Source organism: Parus major, chromosome 12 (assembly GCF_001522545.3).
Source record: "Parus major isolate Abel chromosome 12, Parus_major1.1, whole genome shotgun sequence".
NCBI lineage: Eukaryota > Metazoa > Chordata > Aves > Passeriformes > Paridae > Parus > Parus major.
Genome location: NC_031781.1, coordinates 13613210 through 13633033, shown reverse-complemented (window position 1 = coordinate 13633033; position 19824 = coordinate 13613210). Strand labels below are relative to the sequence as shown.

Sequence of the window (19824 nt, the reverse complement as noted above, 5' to 3'; positions counted from 1 at the left end):
AGCAGGGCTAACGGTGGGGTGGAAACCACACAGGCTAAAATCCATCTTTACCTAAGACAGCAACAGATTTTGTGGTCATTGCCCCTTGTGAAACCCATCCCTGGTAACACCCTGCTCAGGGCTGAACCCCCTGTGTGTCTGGGAGAGCCAGGGGAGCTGAGCAGCCCTGCCTCAAGGGATGGGGCTGCACATTTTGCCAGCTGTCTCTCCATCATCTCCACACTATCACAGGGAGAGGTCTGGGAGAGCAGGGGCTGCCTTTCCCTGGCATAAACTGGGCTGGGGGTTGCCCCTAGCTGTTAACTGGTCTTGGATCCAGCAGGAGCCAGTCACTCACTCTCCCAAAGCATGAATGTAGTGGACACGAGTCCCTGTGCAGCAATTTCGTGGAGTGTTTCAAGAGAGGGGTAAGTTTAACCAGGTTTGGACACAACTTTATTCAGTTTAAAAGGGACCAGCACAGGGTATCCAGGCACACAGTGGTATCTCTGTGTAGCTCACTCATGCTTTCCTCATATGCTGCCAAGCCATTTCTTCTTTAAAACCACAGATCATTTTGTTGTTTTCACATTTTTGATCTCCTGCAGCAGGTCAGACATTAGAGTGAGACTGACTAACAATATCATGAAATCTTCGAAATTGATTTTGTTCTCCGACTCCTCATCCAAGGAAGAAATTATTTCCTGGTATTTTGGTTTGTTTTCTTGGCCCTATGGAGGATTTTAAATGGAAAAAAAAAAAGCATGAAGTTCCTTTTTTATTGCATCATTAGAAAAAAACAAGACATCTACTTATGTAAATATTAATGTACTTTTTATTTTCCCATTCGGGTTGTTATGTCCACACCCATTTTAGTTTTTCAAAAGTTATCCAAGGAAATTCAAACAGAAATATTATTTCAACCAGAAAGGAGAAAAACCATTCCTCAAAGTTTCTACCAGAATCCATAATATAATTTTAAAAAGACAGCTAATTGTGACTGAAAATCTGACAATGATGATGATATAGCTGGTAACTGCTAGGAAAAAAAGGGAGTCCTGTGTCTTGGTAAAACTGGGAGGAGGAAACAACCAAGTGACCAACCCTCTTAAATTTAATATTCAAATATATAGAAATACATATTGTGAAGGTCTTAGGAACTGTTGATTTTACAGGCATAACTTTAGTACTGCTACTCTTGATTCTTTTGGGTAATCCTATTGGAATGGATTATTAAATTTCTGTAACATATCTATTATTTATATTTCCTTATGAAAAAACCTTGCTAAATTTCCAGGGTTGTTTTTTAGCTTAATAATTTCCAAAACATCTCAGGACCCCAAGTTTAATTGCTTCCAGTGATATTTTCAATTATTTTTCAGTAAGGTGCCTAGTTTCTAATTTGGTGCCAGTTTCCCCTCCCCAACCAGATATGTGATTTTGTTATTTTTGGAAGTAAAGCTATTACCTGTCTCATTTACTTACTGAGCTCTTTTTTATTAGTCCTATATAGCTTTTCCTACCACTTGATAATTTTTTTTTATTTATTTTTTTTTAATTTAGGGAGGGGAAAAAACCCCTGCAGGAAGTTTACAGCCACCAGTGCTACTATGGCAGCTTTTCACCATACCCAGCCAGGTGGGTGAGGCTTTCTGCCCCTCTCTCCCAGGAACCCCATCAGTGACTGCAGTGGCTCTGTGGCACAGGGCAGGCTCTCAGTGCTGGCTCAGTGCCCTGGCAAACCACCAAACACCTCATTAAATACCATGGGTTTCTTCTCTTCACAAATCCAGCCTCCTGTCATCATCCAAGGGTTTTAATTTGTTTTGTTGGTTGGTTGGGGTTTTTTTTTGCTATTGCCCTGTTTTCTTTAAACAAATTCAAGCAGGCATCATGTGGTTTATTGCTGTGCTCTCCCTTGGCCATGTTAGACACAGGCTCAACATAAAGCAACTAAGTCACAGAATATGTTTGTACCAAATCCCTAAAGTCTGGTTTGGGATTACCCCATGCTTGCCAAGCTGCAGAACAGAGCCTGAGCTGCCATTCCTGCACCCAAAGTGCCCAGCCAGGACTGTCCCAGTGAGAAATCAATGCAAATCCCCTCACCTGTATGAAATGCCAAAACTGGGACTGCAGTAAGCTCTTGGTTTCAGCTTTGCTGAGCTTGTTCTCGGGGTCAGCATAGTTGTTATACACCATAGCTGCTGTAGCAAAAGCCTTTTCAAGGTCTGAGCCTTTTCTTAGAGCTGGAGGGAGGAAAAGTTTGTCCAAAAAAAAAGGAAAAAATAAGGCTTTTGAGATATAATTGAAAGGACTCTGTTAGAACCGTCCTGGGTGGGTGGAAATCTGTGTAGTTTCATTAAAGTTAATGAGACTGAAACTGTTTATACCCACAGAGGATCTGGCCCAGATTTTATTTGGAGTGGGCCAGCAACATGCCTCATATCCCATGCAATCACACCCTGAAGGAAGCTTTCCTTAGGAGCTAGGGCTGTGACACAGCATGGGGCTTGAGACCCATCTGGTCTATCCTGACCCTAGGCATCCAGTAAGGACCTGCCACACCATGGGGACAGGCCATGGTGACCACCTCCCAGATGCATTTGGACTCCCAGAGAGCTGTATCAGGGAAAACAGGTTTGCAAGCCTGGCTGCACAGGAATGTCTGTGTCTGAGCATCAGTGCTGCACTTCAGCATTATGGCATACTTGGGATTTGGGCTGGATTCATTCCCTCCACTCGTGCATGACTCAAAGACTGCACACTCACAAGTCTCTGTCAGCAGAGGTTACACAGAGGATTTGTGTTGTGATTTTTTATGAAAAGGCAAGCACAAGAGCTGTGACAACACAGGAGCACAGGGACCCATGAGACCCTCCTGACTTGCATCAGCTGAGGATCTGCACGGCCTCTGCAAGCCCTGTGACATTGCCAAAACTTTCTGCATGTGGGCTATGAAAGACCTGAACCCCAAAGGGGCAACAAAGGGTTCCCCTTACCTTTTACTGATGCCAGCTGCTTGGCTATGGGTATGCTGGTGGTGAGAAAGCAGAGAGGCACAATTATCACTCAGTAAATTGCGTTGGGTATTTAATTTCTCCATGAATGAGTTTGCTCATTTCTGTTTTATTTAATACCCCAGGAACTCAGGCCTTCCCAAGGGACAGTGTCTTTCCTTCACAGTGGAAAGGAAACTGGCCTCTACAAGCAGCACAAGAACATCACACAGCTTCTAATCCCTCACCTAAGTGAGTAGCCTGGAGTTGTTACTAAAGGTGATTATTAATTTTAAATGAGGGACATTGCAACACAATGTAATTTCTTCATGAACATGAAAGAGGTCCCAGAGATTTCTCAGTTTTACACCCATTCCCAGGAGAGTGGTCTACCACCCCCTCCTCACCAATACTCTCACCTGAAGCAGACACATAGCTTTTATTTCCAGCAGGACTCACATTCATGAGAAGTACCTCCCTGCTTTCAATCAAAACCTAAAACCTGCTTACCTTGTGCTGCATTGCTAGAAACTAATTACAGAGCATGTGACAGAGACAAACACACCCAGATAATGAGTTTCAAGACAAATGGCAGATCACCCAGATGCCATAACAAAACGATGACTTACCCTTTGGGCACGCCTTCAGCAGCTGGAGGGCCTTTTTTGGTGGAAGCAGGAGCTGGCTGACTGACCGAGTACTGCTTCATACTTGGAACACTTGCTCTGCAGCCACACATCTCAAGGCCTGGCTGTTTGTGATCTCCAAGCAACAGGAGTAATAGCAAGCAGGTGGATTGAAGCTCTGCCCCGTGGAAGCAGTCTGCTTGTAGCCATGCCTATCAATAATGTAAACACTACCTGGCAGTCGTGGAGCCAGTTAAATACACCAGCCTGCAGCAGCCCCTGGAAGGCACTGCTGGGCTGGCAAGTACTGTGGGGCTTGTACTTTACAGGGGAATTTGACAGAAACAAACTCATAATGGAACCTGGATCCTCTTAGACCTGTGGGGATGTAACTTTTCATCACAAATAACTTTGACACTGCATCCATTCATTTATACAAATTATAATTTTAATGAGAAACTTTCCCAGTGTGGGATAATGTAACTTGCCCCAAGCTATAAAGTGAGCTATTCCTACAGCCAGAGTCAGAATCCAAGCATTTCCTCATTCCTGATCCAGCATTTACTCCTAGGTGAGCACACTCCTACTCTAATATTTATTCTATTTCCCCGCCACAGTGGATAGACCCGCTCTGCCTCCGCTTCCAAAGCAGCATCCAGCACGGAGCCTCTGCCGTGGTTCCCACCCGAGCAGAGAGTGGCTGCTTCCAAAAGCAGCACGGAGCCATATGGCAGAGCAGTCGCACATTAGAGGAACTGGAAGGGCTCCAATGAACTTTGTTATTTATTGGCATGGATATCGCTATTAGAAAACACAGCTTGTCACACTGCCTATCTCCATGCACGGGCTCCTCTCTGCGGATCCTTCGCCTAGAGGTGTCTAGACAGGATAACTTCAACTTAAAACACCAAGCAGCCACTTTAATTCCATGGTGGTCTGTTAATAGGTAGTGACTTCAACTACCTCACCCAGCTCATGGTTCCTGGTGAAAGGATACAATACTGATGTTAAAACTATCCATGATGAGACTTTATGTAACGGGACACACAAAGGAGACTGCAACAGATGGCCTAGAGAATTAAAATGTTTTCCTCATTTAGTAGAAGCTAAATTACTGAAGGCTAATGAATAAGGATGTTCACCACCTTACCGTTCCTGGATTTTAATTATCTTAAAAAGCCTGGGAAAAGAGAACCTTTAATTTTCCATCTAAGAGTGTCATTACTCAAACAATTCAGAGCCTTTTTCTGAGGGGTTTAAGCTGTCTTAGATCTCTAGTGCATTCTTTAGGACAGGCTCATGAATAAAACAGAGCCTGTAATTGCAATGACGAAGCCAAAACACATATAATCAATGCTCATTATTCCATCAATTAACACACTAAAATTAAACAAGAATTCAGGCTTAGTAATCTGCCATCAGCTTAAAAAAAAAAAAAGAAAAAAAAAAGAGAGAGTCTTGATATCATGTTGAAGTGATAATTCCCTTTCACATCTGTTGAACCATACAACGAGGCATGAAAAGCTTTACATCCCAGTTAATAAGTGAAATGGGGATGTTTGGTCTTAGCGTCCAAGGTAAAAAATGAGAGTGAGAAATAGACTCAGTTGCCTGTTTATCAGTGGCAGGCAGTACTGTGAGCGGGCTGGCAAACCCAGCCCTCTGTGTTTTGGGATCTTTCCACCGTAGATCAGGTTTCAGCTCACAGTTGTTTTAATCTCACCGACTTTTGAGAGCCTGAGCTCTAGAACAGGTGATTTGCTTTGCTGGGGTAGTAGCAAGTTCAAACAAACCCGGGGTTCATTATCCCTCTAGGATACACTAATTAGCGTATGCAGGAGTGTTTGTGCCTGACAGATAAAGGGTAGCATGAGGATAACCCTTGCCTTTGCAGATGATCAGCTTTGAAGACAGTGAGATTTTGGCTGTGTGTGTTGCTCGAGTATTCTGGTCAGCAAGGTGTGTGTGGAGCCAGGCCATCTGCTCTGTAGCTATTTTGGTACACACTATTTATGTTTGAAATATCCAGGTGCCTTTATCGGTCAATTTTTAGCATGTTTCACACGTTAACAATCCTGTCTGCACAAAATACGCAACCTGCCACTTCAAACTGCAAAATCTTTACAGGCAGTTCACTTCAAATAATTGCCACTGCAGAAAGTCACAGCCTCTGCTTTCCTTTTGGAATTTTCCCAGAGTTTAACCCTCCTTTTTTAAGGAAATGATTTTTGCAGTTCAAGAAGGCTGATGTTGTGAAATGTGTGTGGGACAGAGCCCTGACTCCCTTAGAGATGACCCTGGGCAGGGGAGGCCAGCCCACAGAGGGCAGGATCCCAGGGACACAGGCACAAGGAAATACCTGAAACAGGAGATACACCTCACCTCTCAGGCTGCATTTCACCAGGAAACCCTTCAGGAGCTGCAGAAGAAGATCTGCTAACTTGCACCCAGGCAGGCAATAGCTTGATCTCTTCACCCAGAGAAACTGTGGCTGTCCCATTTCTGGAAGCATTCAAGGCCAGGTTGGACAGGGCTTGGGAACCAGATGATCTTTAATCCTGAACACACTATTGCCAAGTAATTTTCTCTCTGAGAAATATTTTATTACAGGATATTTAGACTTCAGAAAGGCAGCTATATTCTTAAAAACCTAAAATCTCATTCATGGGGGACACAACAATAAAAATATAAGAACAGAAACTAAATGCAGCAAACAGGGTGCCTCCCTGCTAAGGGAGACTATCAAAATGATAATGTCTTCATAGTACAGATAGATGGCATTGACAAATGATGGGACAATCAGCACCAAATATTAATAGCAAAATACTGCTGATGTTAGATGTTAGCTAAATATTGGTGATGTTAGAGAATTCCAAAAGAAAAAGCTCTTGGGTTTAGCAGAACTAGGGAATAAAAAGAAATCCTAAAAACGAATATTTAAATTAGGGAGAGCACAAGCTAAGTAGACTGTCCATTCACATACATAAGGAATTTTGACTCAAATCTATCTTAAAACTAGTGGACAAAGGACTTAATGCTGGTGACATGATATGGCATAATATAAAATATTTTTTTCATAAATAAATTAAATAATATGTAGCAGTTTTTACTCAGCAGTTCTTTATCTGTCTGTCATATTAACTGTGAAACTCTGGAGATATTGTCAGCAGCGGACTACAGGGAGGTGCAAAGCATGTTGATGCCACTGCTTCTTTCATCAGCACATCACAGTTTCAGCCAAGATTGATTCAGGGCTACAGCCTGGATTGCTCTTTCAGTTTGAGAGCATATAAAGATTGGAAATAATTAACCTAATTAGGTCAGGCAATCGCAACATGAATTCATGCAACAAGACCATAAACTTTCTCCAAGTCTTAGCCATCACTAAGGCTCTTGTTATGTGTAGCTCGTGGCTACACTGAAGGAGATTTGGTTATCAGGAAAAATACCACCCACAAAAACCCCAACCCCATCTAGCCAGGGCAGAGCCCTGTGGGCTGTGTTTGCACCTGAACTCATCCTTATCTCCTTGATGTGCTGGGCAGGAAGTGAATCAGGCTGCAGATCCAGTGGTACCCAAAATTACCCTCCCTGCCCTCTTCAGCACCTTCCCATGGAGGGCATTGATGCTCCAGCTCTGCAAAGTGCATCCCCTCCCCAGCCAAGAGCAATGGGGAAAACCCCAAACCAGCAGCTGAATGTGCCCCTTCCTTGGCCTCTGAGGCACCTGGAGAGAAGAAAGTCCTGTGCTCTCTCTCCCCACCACACTCACCAGATGTACCTGTCTCTCCCCCATAGCTTCACACTTGATAATGCAAACATGCTCCTAACTTGGGTAGCTGAGAAATGGGCTATAAAGAGAAACACATGGGAAAACAGGAGGGACAGCACACAAGATCAAGGAACATGTTTTTTTCTCTCCCAGGCTGACCCAGTTATTCAACTAACTGGCAAAGATACTCACTAATGATGAAGTAGGAAAGCAAAAAGGCTGCCAGAAGCAGTTTCACAAAGAATGCTCAAGTTTACTTCACTATTTGTCTTAAATCCAAGTAACATCAAATACAGTCTTTTTCACCAGTTGCTCCACCCTTGGCTATGCAGTCACCATCCCCAGCTGAAATAAACTTTCAATTTCTCAACAACTGCAAAAGGATGTGATAAGACTCAAATCCGGAGGAAGAAACATTCAAATACATTTTCTTACATAACACAGACAAGTGCATGCATCATTTTTGTTTTAACTTTTGCTGCTGACAGCAGAAGGTATAGATGAAGAGATTTTTTATCTCCTAATTCAGAGTGAAGATTACAGTCCCCAAAGGGTAACAACCAGCTCTACTGTTCTGTACAGCAGTAAGGAGCTGAGGTACCTGTGAAGATCTGGGTAAAGCAAGGGCAAGTCTTCCATGAAAACATGTGCCTCTTACACTACTTTTTGCTAACTCTTCCACAAGTTCTGCCCTTCATGAGAAAACCATAGATCTGGAGTTACATAAATAGTACCCAAAATACTACATAAGTTTAATTCTGTTCCCAGCCTTGTATTAGAAACTGCCCTTCAGGGGTGTGAACTCCAGAAAACTGCAGTCCTGTGTTCACATGGTTACACAAGAATTTAATCTAGTTTGAAATGCAGGAATAAACAAAAGAAAAACTAATTTCCATCCCTCAGCATCGGACAGTGAAGTTTAGGAATGGGATCCTGCTGATTTGGGAGGAAAAATTAATGAAAAGAAAGGTAGTTGACACAAAAACTTCTTCTAGTGAAGAAGCTTATATATGGGACATTAGTTTGGGATATTCATCATCAATTTATAGAAAGGGAATTCAAAAGAACAACAATAACAAAAAAAACCTAGTAGAAGCAGGACTATGTGGGAGAGGGTATGAGGAGCAGACATCCCATTGCACCCCTTGCCACACACACATTTCAGTTTCTTCTGACTTGCTGATGTCTAACTTTTTTCCAAACTTAAAAGAAGAAAAACAACCAACAAAAAAACCCACCTCTCCCAAACAGACAAACAAACAAACAACCTCAAAAACAAAAAAAACCCCACACAAACAAACAAACAAAACCCCAAACAAAATAACCTTTTTCATTAACCCAGAAAATTGTATTTTGCCCTCATTTGGAATAGGAGTACATTTAGATATTCCAGTTTGTTTTCTCTACAAATCACACATAGCTTTCCAACAATCTTCAGAACTGGGATGGTTCCACAGTACTGGACTAGTCCTACTGGCAGTGGAAATAGAGGTAAAGAGGCAGGCAGGTATTAAACTGCACACTTTTAATTTTTTAAAAAAGCTTGTGGTACTGACCTTTAATGACAGGTGTCTGCAGAAGTGTCATACTCCACTGTACATTAAAACAATCCCCATAAAAGTGTTGGAAAACAGTAAGAATGTGACCAATAAGGTCAGGCACAGGAATAGTTATTTTTCTTTAATGGTTATCTTTGTTATTTGGCAGTGACATTTCAATATTAACATACTCTGAAAACATGCATTGTATGCAATAACTTTATTAGGGTCAAATAGATATCACAATATAGATTCATCCACTGAGTAGCCATAAATTGGTTACAACAATCATAGAAGAGACTAAGCTGTTTTAAGCTAAGATGCTTTCAACATTACAGCTCATACAATAAGATTATATACTGATACACTTTGATCTAGAAATGCAGATGATCAGTTTTGATTAGTATATTGTGCTTCAGGCTTTCATTTGTGTCAATGCATCCCATATGCTGTAGTGAGGGAGGGCTGAATTTCCCAGGGAGGAATCCAAACAGGCTACAAGTCTGGCTCTGGCTCTTTTAGGATGAGTTCCTCTGAGCCTGGGTTATTTGGTCAATCCAGTTACATTCTCCATTAGCACCAAGCTAGCGCTCAGAGCAGCAACCTAACAGAGGGATATCTAACAATCTTGAAACAGCACGGACAGAAAGGTTTTCTTCTCATTAGAGGGCATAAAGGAATATTTATGCTTTGTAAGGTCACAACAATACGTGCGGTTTTCATGTCGCTGTATCAAGCAACAGGGCGTTTTCACATGATTTTATATACTGATATCTGCACCTCTGTTATCTTAGTTAAATAAATACCTTTGTAAACATATAACACAGTTACTTGGTCCTTATTCTCCACAGCTCACGTTAAAAGATTCACAAAACATCCATAGAAATAGTGATTTATAGAAGGAATACTTAGCTGAGTTAAATGGAATAAACATTGGTCAAGTACCATATATACTACTGAATGCCATTTCAAGGAAAAACAGTTTAGTTACAAAGCATTCAGAACTTGGGTAAGCCATATATTCAACTCTGCAAAATATATAAAAGATGCATACTTCTTTTAAACAGACATTTAACAAAACGTAGTGGCAGAAGTCGAGAAGTTCCATTTACACAGTCCAGACATTTGGTAGTATGAAACTGCTTATCCATGCACTAAATTACAGATGGATGACTCAGTTAACTGAAATAATAGTAAAATCTTCTGAAACAAAAAGGTATAACCAAAACAAATGCTCTGAAGAGTCACAGACAGGCAGTTTTGAAAATTTAGGTGCAATGTTACATGCATGGATATACAGAATAATTTGTAGAAATCATAGTAAAACACTTCCGTTTTTCACCAAAATGCAGAAGGAAATTCAATTATATTATGCATATTAAATACTACAGACTTGAGGCTACAAAAAGCTTCTACCATCTTAACACATACAAAACTACCATAAAGTTATCTCTACAGTACATACTACAACAGCAACTCCAGGTCACCGGCAAGGAGCACATCCCCTGTGTCTGGCTAGTCAGGGAAAGAAAGGCCAACTCCGGCCAACTGGCCACCTCTCATCTGCCAAAGGAGGTGGGCTTAGACCTTCAATGGACATTAAACACCCTGTTGTAGTATTAATTTATGTAGAACCCTTAAAAATCTGGTGCCACTGAAACTTGAGACCTGTTAAACTCTCTACTTGTGAGGGATGCAAGAGCTTGCGCTGCGTCCTAAATCAAACCCTAAATTTGATTAGCGAAGGAGGTTGGCCCGCTCTGCCCATAGCTCTGGGACTGGCCATATTCACCCACCTGGCCATAGGAGCCTGGCTGGTTGTAGCCACCAGCGGGCCCGTAGCTGTCTTGGTTGTAGCCACCTTGGTTGTAGCCACCGGGCTGCTTCTCCATGGTGTCCGCAGGGTGCCGCTGGCCTGAGGAATGCCAGCCCGTCTCCTTAAACACAAACCAAATGTTGCCTGCCCAGAGGATAAAGTTCAAGTAGCCAAAGACCTGGGTGGGAAGAAGAGGAGCTCGTCACCAGCAGCCACAGTCACACAGCTCAACCTAATGTTATGGACCCTGCATGGTCCTGGGATAAGGCAAAGCTGTTCCCAACCCCTCCTTCCCAAGGACAAGAGGAGCTGGCCTCAAGTTGTGCAAGAGGAGGCTCAGATTGATTATTAGAAAAAAAAAATCTCTTCACTGAAATGATTGTCAAGCACTGGAACAAGCTGCCCAGGGAAGTGGTGGGGTCACCATCTCTGGGGTAAGTGTAGATGTGGCACCTGGGGACATGGTTTAGTGCTGGACTTGGCAGTGCTGGCTTAGTGGTTGGACTCTATAATCTTAAGAGATCTTTTCCAGCCTAAATGATTCTATGATTCTCCCAAAATCTGCTGGAAAATTTTCTCAACTTTGGAGAAAATTCACAAATTCACCTCCCTTAGCTGTAGCTCACAAAGTGTATGCTTTGCTTTTTGTCTCCAAAAAAATACTTGAGTTTTAGACTGAAATTTTTTGTTGTTGTTTGAAAACATAATCTAGTTTAAAGAAATTGTGTAAAGATAAAATTGAAAGAAACTAATTAAAAAGAGAGATCTTAACTGGTCAGGTGGCCCAGAGGGAATTTTTGTGTTTGTTTCCTTAACATGCTGAAGTCAAATTTTATGTTGTTTTTTTTTGAGGCTTTTTAGAGGAATCTGTAAGGCACAAACCTTTCCTTCCTAAAGGAGCACACAGACCCCTTTGCAAAAGAGCTGCAGTGAGTAAATTAAAAGCAGAGGGGCAACCAATGCACTTGTACAGACACTTTGCCTTTTCCCCATCCCAACCCTGCGTACTCATCCTGCTGCTGCTCCACGGCAGAGCTGCTGTGAGTCACAGCCTGCCTTTTCCTGCACTTCCAATTAAATCATGTCAGCTACCTGGTTTACACCAGTCAGTTTAGGTCAATACACGGGTAAGAGATGAAAATACATTGCAAGGTAAGGGTGAACAGCAGCAATCAAAGTCACTTACAACCGAAGTGTTGAGGCTGGACATAACAGGGCTGCGAACAGGCAAGCATTTGTTGGACTGCTGTTTGCAGGCAGACATCAGCAGCAGCACTTCATCAGGGTCGGTGGCAACCTTTACATCTGACAGTCCTTTAGCCCAAGCAGATGAGCTCACTAGCCACAAGAATGAGAAGACCACTGTCACAATGAAATCCTAAAAGACAAATTAGTTAGAAGCATTATACTGGTGTGTCCATTGGAAAGGAAAAAAGTATTAAAAATCACCAGAAAACTGAGAGCTTGTGTCAGAGGAGAGAAATACCAAGAGCTTATTACTTAGTGGAAGGTTTTGTTACTGTCATCACCCATAGAGATAATTTTCAGAAGTGCTTGACATGCCTAATTGGACGGAGCCCTTTGGCTGACATTTGCACCTCTGGCCTTGAGGCAAGATTCCCACAAACATGTGACTGGTACCCAGGATGCTGAGCTGCCTTGAAAGTGTGGCTGTTCACAGTACCAGGCTGATGCACTGGGAGGAATTACAAAATACACATGCCTGTAAAGAAGCTGAGCTCTCCTGAGGGCTGCGTCTTGCCCTGGGTACTCCTACAGACAGTCGGGGTGGGTTTCCAATAGGAAGTGTTTCTGTCTTAGGAAAAACCTGAAATTGGCTAATTCTCAGGTACCAGATGAGGAGTTTTCTCACCAGCCATAGGTAAGGCCAAATGTCCCTGCTGCATAAGCCAAGCAGCCACTAATTACCATGAGTGACCAAGTAAACAGCAAGACTTGCCAAGCAGAGATGCCTCCCTGGCCCTGGGAGCACTAGTTCCTAATTCCCATCCACGTGAAAAGAGGGGAGAAGGTGGGGTGGTCCCTACAGGTTCCAACAGCTCTGCTCTGTTCCACTCTGCTCACTTTCCCCTCGAAAGACTCTCAAGAGCATGCACAGGCATAAACTTCTCCTTGTCTTAGCCAGAACAAGTGGCCAAGTGACACTGTTGTTGTGTGGGTTTGGGGGGAAAGGAGGGAGGAGGTGTGATTTTTCAAGCTTTCTTGTGTCTTGCTAAAACAGAAGAGCCTTTCTGCTGTCATATTTCATCCCATCTGTCAGCCCACAACAGATGGCAGAGGTGCCAAAGTCTAACATACCACTAACTGCATCGCTGCGTCTTGATATCCCACCTCCCATGGGGCTGCTTCCCCTTCCCCCTTGCAAAATAAAGGTGTGTGCGGAAAGAAGGGAGAACACTCATTAAGAACCCAGTGTTTCAGGTTGCTTCTCAAAGAAATAAGCAACCCCTAGGAAACACCATTCTCATCTACAAGCACACCTGACATTTGGGGAAGGAGCTCTCCGTGGCACCACAGGGGTGGAGGGCGCGAGCCTCCGTCACGCCGGAAGAGGCACCAGCCGATAAAGCCGCCGCACAAGCAAGCCATGAACAAAGGATGATTCCACTGACGCAGATGGGATTAAATTAACTGTGCTTGGATGCTTTCCCAAAGGATACATCCTTCTCTTTTAACAATTTGTTTTCGGCAGGCCTATGTCTGCCACTGAGCTCTGAGTTCCTCTGACCTCCTTCATGCTGTCCACATGGGCTCTCTTGAAGAGCGTGAAGCCCAGGAGCTGACAACTCCCTTAACACCCAAAGGGACTCCGTGTGGGAAGAGGCATATAGCCCAGAGTAATTTTTCTTCCCAGGGAGATTTCCAGCAAAAGAAATTATTGTATCTCATATGCCTTAGCAGTGAATGAGAAACAGATTCCTAGAGGCAACAGTTCAATTGCAAACATTTCCTAAAAATTCCAGCTGGTAGAATCACGAGGTGTCTGCTGAGCTGTGGATGATGATGGGAGATGCTCTTTATTTGCTGTGAGGTTTGACATGCTATCAACCCAGATGCCAAGCCCTCATGCAGTTTCATACTGACACAAGAGATGGGGACACAACAGAGTTTTGGGGAATGTATTTTCCAAATGACAAGCAACTCTCTCAAGGCCACCACACTCGGAGCAAACTAAATCCAGCTCTGTAATCAGTGCACTGGTGTTCTAATTAAAGACATGCATAACAGCAGGTAGAAATTTGATGCAAACAGAGACAAACTGACTAAAACTAATGCAACACAGGAGATCAAAACTTGCTAAAAAGAGAGAAATTTAAAAAGTGAGCGAAACTCTTGAAGCAGGTGACAGCAGCAGGGGTACACACCAGCTGTTGTGCTACAGGCTCTGACCCCATGTTGGTGAGGCTCATTGCACAAACTACTGCATCTGCAGGAGCAGTCTGACTGCTGGTATAGCCCATGTCCCAGGCTGGAAGTCCTTCTAGAACATCCCAAGGCACTGTGCCCTTGAGGGGATGGCCCTCAATTTCATGTTATTTCTCAGGTTTTGTCTTCCCCATCACACCCCATGCTCCAGCCTTCTCCTGACTTCCTCTGCTCCCCTGTGCCAGTGTGTTCACAAAGTCTTAAACCTGCTGCAAGCTCCCCTACACTTCAGAGCAGGTCAGAGCCTTGGGGAAAGGGTTCTTACTCCTGGGGTGCCAGGATCAGCTCTTGTATAGAGGAACTCCCAAAAACCATAAAGTCTGGCTGGCTGCACCCAGCCAGAAGTGAAAGATGGGACTTAGAAGGAACTGTGCAGCCTGTCCACTAGCTGGCCAACAGCTGGCCAAGGAGACAGGACAGAAAAGCTAATGGAACACTGGGATTTCTTCAGTAGGTGTTGTCATCAAGGCTACATGGCCAGACTCAGGCTCTCGGAGTACTTTTTCTTTCTCTGTGCAATGCAAGGAGCAAAATGTATGATTCTATGACTAGAGAGAACTTGCATCTTCCTATTTATCTTGAATCTTTGTGAACCTTTAGCTTTGGCTGGAACTTGAACCTCTCTTGTTTTCAAGTGGGTTTGCATTTCTGGCTCTGGCTCTGTGAATATTTTCACAGCTCTGGGTGGAACAGAGTTACAAGATAATGACATGCTGAAAATAAAAGTGAATTTCAAGCTAAGCTGTTCTGTGGCTTAATGTCTATCTGGGGAATTTCTCCTTGGTAATTAAGGCCAGAGTGCCTGCATACTAAAACAAATCTTGCATTTCAATGTTTAATATCCCTACAGCATGGGTGAGTATTTTTTTCCTTCGGAACAAAGTAATTTTTTTGTAGTTGCTCTCTTAAAGTGGTGTCTACAGATCTCTTCAGTGTGTATTGTTGTACGATTACACTACACTCCTAATTGCCAAGTTTCTCTCTCAGATCGCAGCTGAGATACTTTGCTGTGCCTACAGATGCCTTTGGGAAAGAAGGAAAATAGGAACATGTAAAGAAAGGCAAAAATCAAAATTTAAAATACTCTGAGTATACAAGGAGGGACTTTTTCAGATCCTGAAGTATATGGGGAAAAAAAAATTTCTTGCTGCCTTTTTCAAGCTGAAACTTGTTATTACTGAGTTTGCCAAAAATTCCTACTTGGAACAATTTTATATATTATACATTTTAGAATAGAACTGTGAATGTTTTTTTCTTTCCATAATAATTGAAATATTTCTCCTTGCTAACAAGCTACTTACTGGCTTTTGCAAAATGCTCTTCTTTTAACGGGACATTACAGTCACTTAAGCCTCCTGAGCACAGTTTTTGATTGCCCAGTGTGTGGCACAACCTCACCCAACCAAGAGCCTCTGTAGAAGCTGCTCATTCTCTCAGAAAGGGGATGTGTTTCATCTGCTCCAAGCTGGTCAGTGGCTTCATCAGCCCCTGAAGGCTGTGACACACATGTCCCTGCATGCCCTCTGCGCCCTGCTCCCCCTCCCAGCCAAGCCTGGCAGGATGGTTTTGGGCTGTCACGGCTGGAAACAGGCAAAACCTCAGCTCTGGCCTGGCCAGAGTGCTCCTGGCATCCCTCCTCCCTCACAGAGTGGCAGCTGCTGCCTTGTAACTGGCTTCCACACAGGGCTCATGCTACAAAACCTTTCCATTCGCGAAAGCTCTCTCACGCATTTACAGCCCCCAAGGGAGCAGCCCCTCAAATGCTGAGGTCCAGAAACCCTCCTAGTGCCTGTCTAGCGTTGCCAACAGGTTTCATGGCCACCATGCAGCAGAAGAGGGGGATTACTTTACCCAGCAGAGGCAAACCACTCAGAGGATTTGCTTTCACAGTGATAACCATCCTAAAAATTCAAGAACTACCCCAGCAAGAGCCACAGCCCTGGTCCCAGCCGGGAAAGCGGCCAACAGCAGATTGCCGCAGGCAGCAAACGCCTTCCTACAGTGGCATTTTAGCTCTTTTTTGGTTTGAACGAGGTCCCACCCCAGATTTTCTGCCGAATGAAGCTTTGAAAGAATTACATGCTTCTTGCAATAGTTTAAGGCCTTGCAAGCTTGCTTCTGGCAGGGAAGTGCAGAGCCTTTTGGGAGGCACCAGCATGTACAGCAAGGTCACCCTGGCTTGTGCTTTAAAAGGAGACGACATGAGCAGGCTGAAACAGCTCTTTGAAATGCAAAGAAATATTCAGGTTCTTCCTAATTTCATTTTTCAACTGTAAAGAATCTAGTCTTTGTTTTTATAGATGGCTCTTTATTCTTTTCCTGTCTCTTTTCTAGACAACTGGACACTGGTGAGGAAGGACAACATGTTTAATCAAAGAGGCATCCAAAGAGCAGACCAGGGTGTACTCAACTCATTTGATCTGCAACATATGTAAAGAACCAAATGCCTTTTTGCATAATGTGATTATTCATGGGATTCCAGATGCAAAGGAAAGATCTCATCTTCTTAAGATATAAGCATCTTTATGCACCACAAGAATGAGATTATCAAGTAATCACTATAAAAATGAAATATATCTTTTCAGGGCTATGCCAGTCACTTTTCTTGGCTGAATAATTTTATGCTTTTATATTAATTGACTGGAATATTAATAAAGTGATTTACATTTATACATGAATGCATGTGGTTTCTCATGGCCAAGCTATAACTTCTCAGAGAAAAACCTGAAGGCACATAGGGCTGTCAGCATGTGGATTTTAAATAGAGCACATATGGGGCAAAGAAACCATAGGAAAAGTAAGAAGTCTGAGTGATGGGGACTGATACCCATTGACTGTAACTATTCTTTCTTTTCTGAGAGACATATGGAAGCATCCCATCCCTGATCCCTGAAAATTTCAGCACAGCTGGGTTGGTTACTCTCTACTTGCAAGAAGCTCCAAATGTATAGACCTGAAGCAGAGCACCAACACAGGTGCCTGGGCTGGCAGTCCCAGGGTGCAGCTCCTCCCCAGGTATGTGGTGTTAAACAAGTGGAAACCAGCTTAGATTAGTTTGGTCTGAGAGATGGGGATGTACTGAAAACTGGTGGCATTTTATACATCACATTCTTTAAAATCTAAGTCACCACCTCCAATTAATTTCTTTTAAAAGTTTCTGGCTCTTGAGCACTACTCAGTCACTTGAGAAGCTTCCTTGCCCTCGTTGTACCCACCAAGGTGAGATCCCAGCTCCTCACTGCACATGTGCACCGTGGGAGTTTGCAATGGAATGAAAATCGCAGCTGTGGTTTGCAGAGCTCAGAAACACATGACATGTTTCTATGAGGTACTGAATCCCTGGTAACCTGCTCCTTGTTCCTTCAGAAACTGGGAATCCAAGGTCCTCTCTTAGGTTCATCTATCTGTAGGAACCCCCTCGGATGATCCCTCAGGGAGCCAGCAAGGGAAGCAGAGGGTGCATAGTGCAAGATCTCACCGCTGCCCACTCTGTGGGAGTGGATAAATAACACAACCAGGGCCCTGTGTGACCAAAACAAAGGCTTTTATCCCCAGAACCTGACAGACAACATTAGCAACAGAAATGGTTTACTGCGTAGTGAATAAACACACCGCTGCCATCCAAACAGACAGGGAAGGAGTTAACTGCTTCTCCCACTGGAAATATTTCCTTGCTATCATGCCTCACTCCACACTGAATGCTAAAATATTTTTCCACAGTTAAAGTGATGCTTCACTGAGATCTCAGCACATCCAGCTCATATCCCTGTATCTGTATAAACAAAGTAAACTTGAAACATTTGTGACTGAAGTTTTCCCTGCAAGTTTCTTGTGACTTAATGGTCATTAAATTCCTAATAATCATAACTTCTGCACCCAGTCAGGCTTCTGCAATTTGGTAATGTATTGACAATGTTCTGTCTGTGACTGCCTGTGCAGGGACCTTTTGAAAAAATATTATAAAATTTCAAGCAAAAGGGGTTTTTTCTTCTCTCAACTTCTCCTGTCATACTCATTTTTCAAATCCTGAAAATTTGTCAGGAGAAAAGGCAGCTCTAAGAGAGTGCTGCTTAAAGGCAGATGTCATCCCAGACTGAAAAAATATGAAGCCAAGAGGAAATACAAGGCTTAAAACAGGAATGGTTTTAACTATGAAATTGTGATCAGTCACTGCAGCAGAAGCAAGGATGGATGAAACTATCATCTTCAAAGTCTTCACTAAGAGAGAAAACTGGTAGTCTGGATAAGATGCCTGATGCACTGATCCTTCCTGGTGATGAAACAGAGCAAGGGCTGCCTTGCCTCCTGCACCAACACGTGCTGCACCACAGATTTCTGCAGCACTTTTCTTTGGAAGGAACAATCTCAGGGATGAGACATACTCACACATCTGATCTGATACACGTCAGTTCAGAGCAGCATCTGCCTGGAGCTGGAGGACACACTGCCTGCCTCCCTCACAGAGTGTGTGACATCCTGTAGGTGAGCACTGCAGCCCTGAGAAACTGGTTTTCACTCTGAGTTTTCTTTTTCCTTGACCACTGAATTCCTCCTGGCTACAGCTGCCAGCTTTTCCTCTCTCTGCGGCTCTGCATTTTCCCTACAACTCCACTGCACAGAGGGACTCAACACCTGTCCTCAGCCAGGCTGTGGTGCTGCAATCATTGCACTGGACAGTGTCCAGGGAAACCAGCAAGGATGTGCTCCAGGCAAAAAAAGTTCTTTTTTGCTAAAAATATCAAATACAACAGAGTATGCAGTGCACAGGAGCTGCAGGAGCATTTGGCTGGGGAAGATGGGACTCGTCTCCTGTCAAGCATAACCTGACCATAACCCTCAGCCATTCCCAGAACCACTCACCAGCAAAAACTACTTTTGCTGTAAGACAAACTCAAAAGCATCTTTATATTCTGAAAAAATAAGGCCATATAGAATTGGATTAAATACTGGGAAAATACAAACAGAGGCTTTGGTAACAGACACTGGTTAAATTTAACCTGTAGATTCAATTACAATCCATTACACAGAACAAATTAAGTCAATGTGACATTTATGCTGTAGCGGATTGTGCTATGCATCCTGTGACAGACACGACTGCAGCAGCAGTTTCAGGGAAGTCCTGGACAAAGGCAAGACATGGCCACATCATAATGTGACCTATTAATACTATTGTTTCTCTTTCCTTTTTCTATTGCTACAGCTGAAAATGTGGTTGGTCAAAAACAAGAATCCTTTTCTGTAAGAAAATTAAGATGGAAGAATTCTGTAACAAATCCTTTCATGAGATAGTTTGAAATGAGATCTCACTTGATACAAAGAAGAAGCAAGATACCCTCTATTTTGCCTGTTCTTTGTCTCCTCTGTGAGGATTTCCTTACATTTCCTCAAGGTCCCAATGTGTTGGTTTGTCACAGGCTGATTTTTGGTAACAGGAGAGGGCCACAGATTTGGTTTCTGTGACAAGCTGCTGGAAGCTTCCACCATGTCTGACGGAGCCAGTCTCTGTTGGTTCTGAAGATGGACATGTTGCTGACCCAGTCAGAGAGGTTGATAATGCCTCTGTGGCGGTATTTAAGAAGAAAATCCAAACTTGTACAGGCAGTTTTTCCAGGAGTGGTGAGGCACCGCTGCCGGGGCCATCTCGGTG

At 43.3% G+C, this 19824-nt stretch overlaps 2 protein-coding genes across 3 annotated transcripts in view; both read right to left on the bottom strand.

Annotated features, from left to right (window-relative positions):
- Positions 1-418: 418 nt before the first annotated feature.
- On the bottom strand, positions 419-4030 carry SNTN (sentan, cilia apical structure protein). Its single transcript, XM_015640566.3, has 4 exons — positions 3608-4030; positions 2982-3016; positions 2089-2228; positions 419-710 (listed from the first exon to the last, which is right to left on the bottom strand). Exons 1-4 carry the CDS (start codon positions 3715-3717, stop codon positions 552-554), a joined length of 444 nt encoding a protein of 147 aa, XP_015496052.2. The 5' UTR covers positions 3718-4030; the 3' UTR covers positions 419-551.
- A 5087-nt stretch (positions 4031-9117) lies between these two features.
- SYNPR (synaptoporin) overlaps positions 9118-19824 on the bottom strand; it is a 98679-nt gene continuing 87972 nt past the window's right edge. For both annotated transcript variants that reach the window (XM_015641242.2, XM_015641245.3), the window contains 2 exons: positions 11917-12108; positions 9118-10908 (listed from right to left, as the gene is read on the bottom strand). In XM_015641242.2, coding sequence (XP_015496728.1) covers positions 10642-10908; positions 11917-12108 — 459 coding nt within the window. In that variant the 3' untranslated portion in view covers positions 9118-10641. The remainder of the gene's footprint in view (positions 10909-11916; positions 12109-19824) is intronic.

Coding starts and splice junctions, on each gene's coding strand:
- SNTN (XM_015640566.3), bottom strand. CDS start 3,717: ATGTGTGGCTGCAGAGCAAGTGTTCCAAGTATGAAGCAGTACTCGGTC. Junction 2,229..2,981: donor GCAGCTGGCATCAGTAAAAG/GTAAGGGGAACC, acceptor TCCTCCCTCCAG/CTCTAAGAAAAGGCTCAGAC. Junction 711..2,088: donor AGTTTTGGCATTTCATACAG/GTGAGGGGATTT, acceptor AATCCTCCATAG/GGCCAAGAAAACAAACCAAA.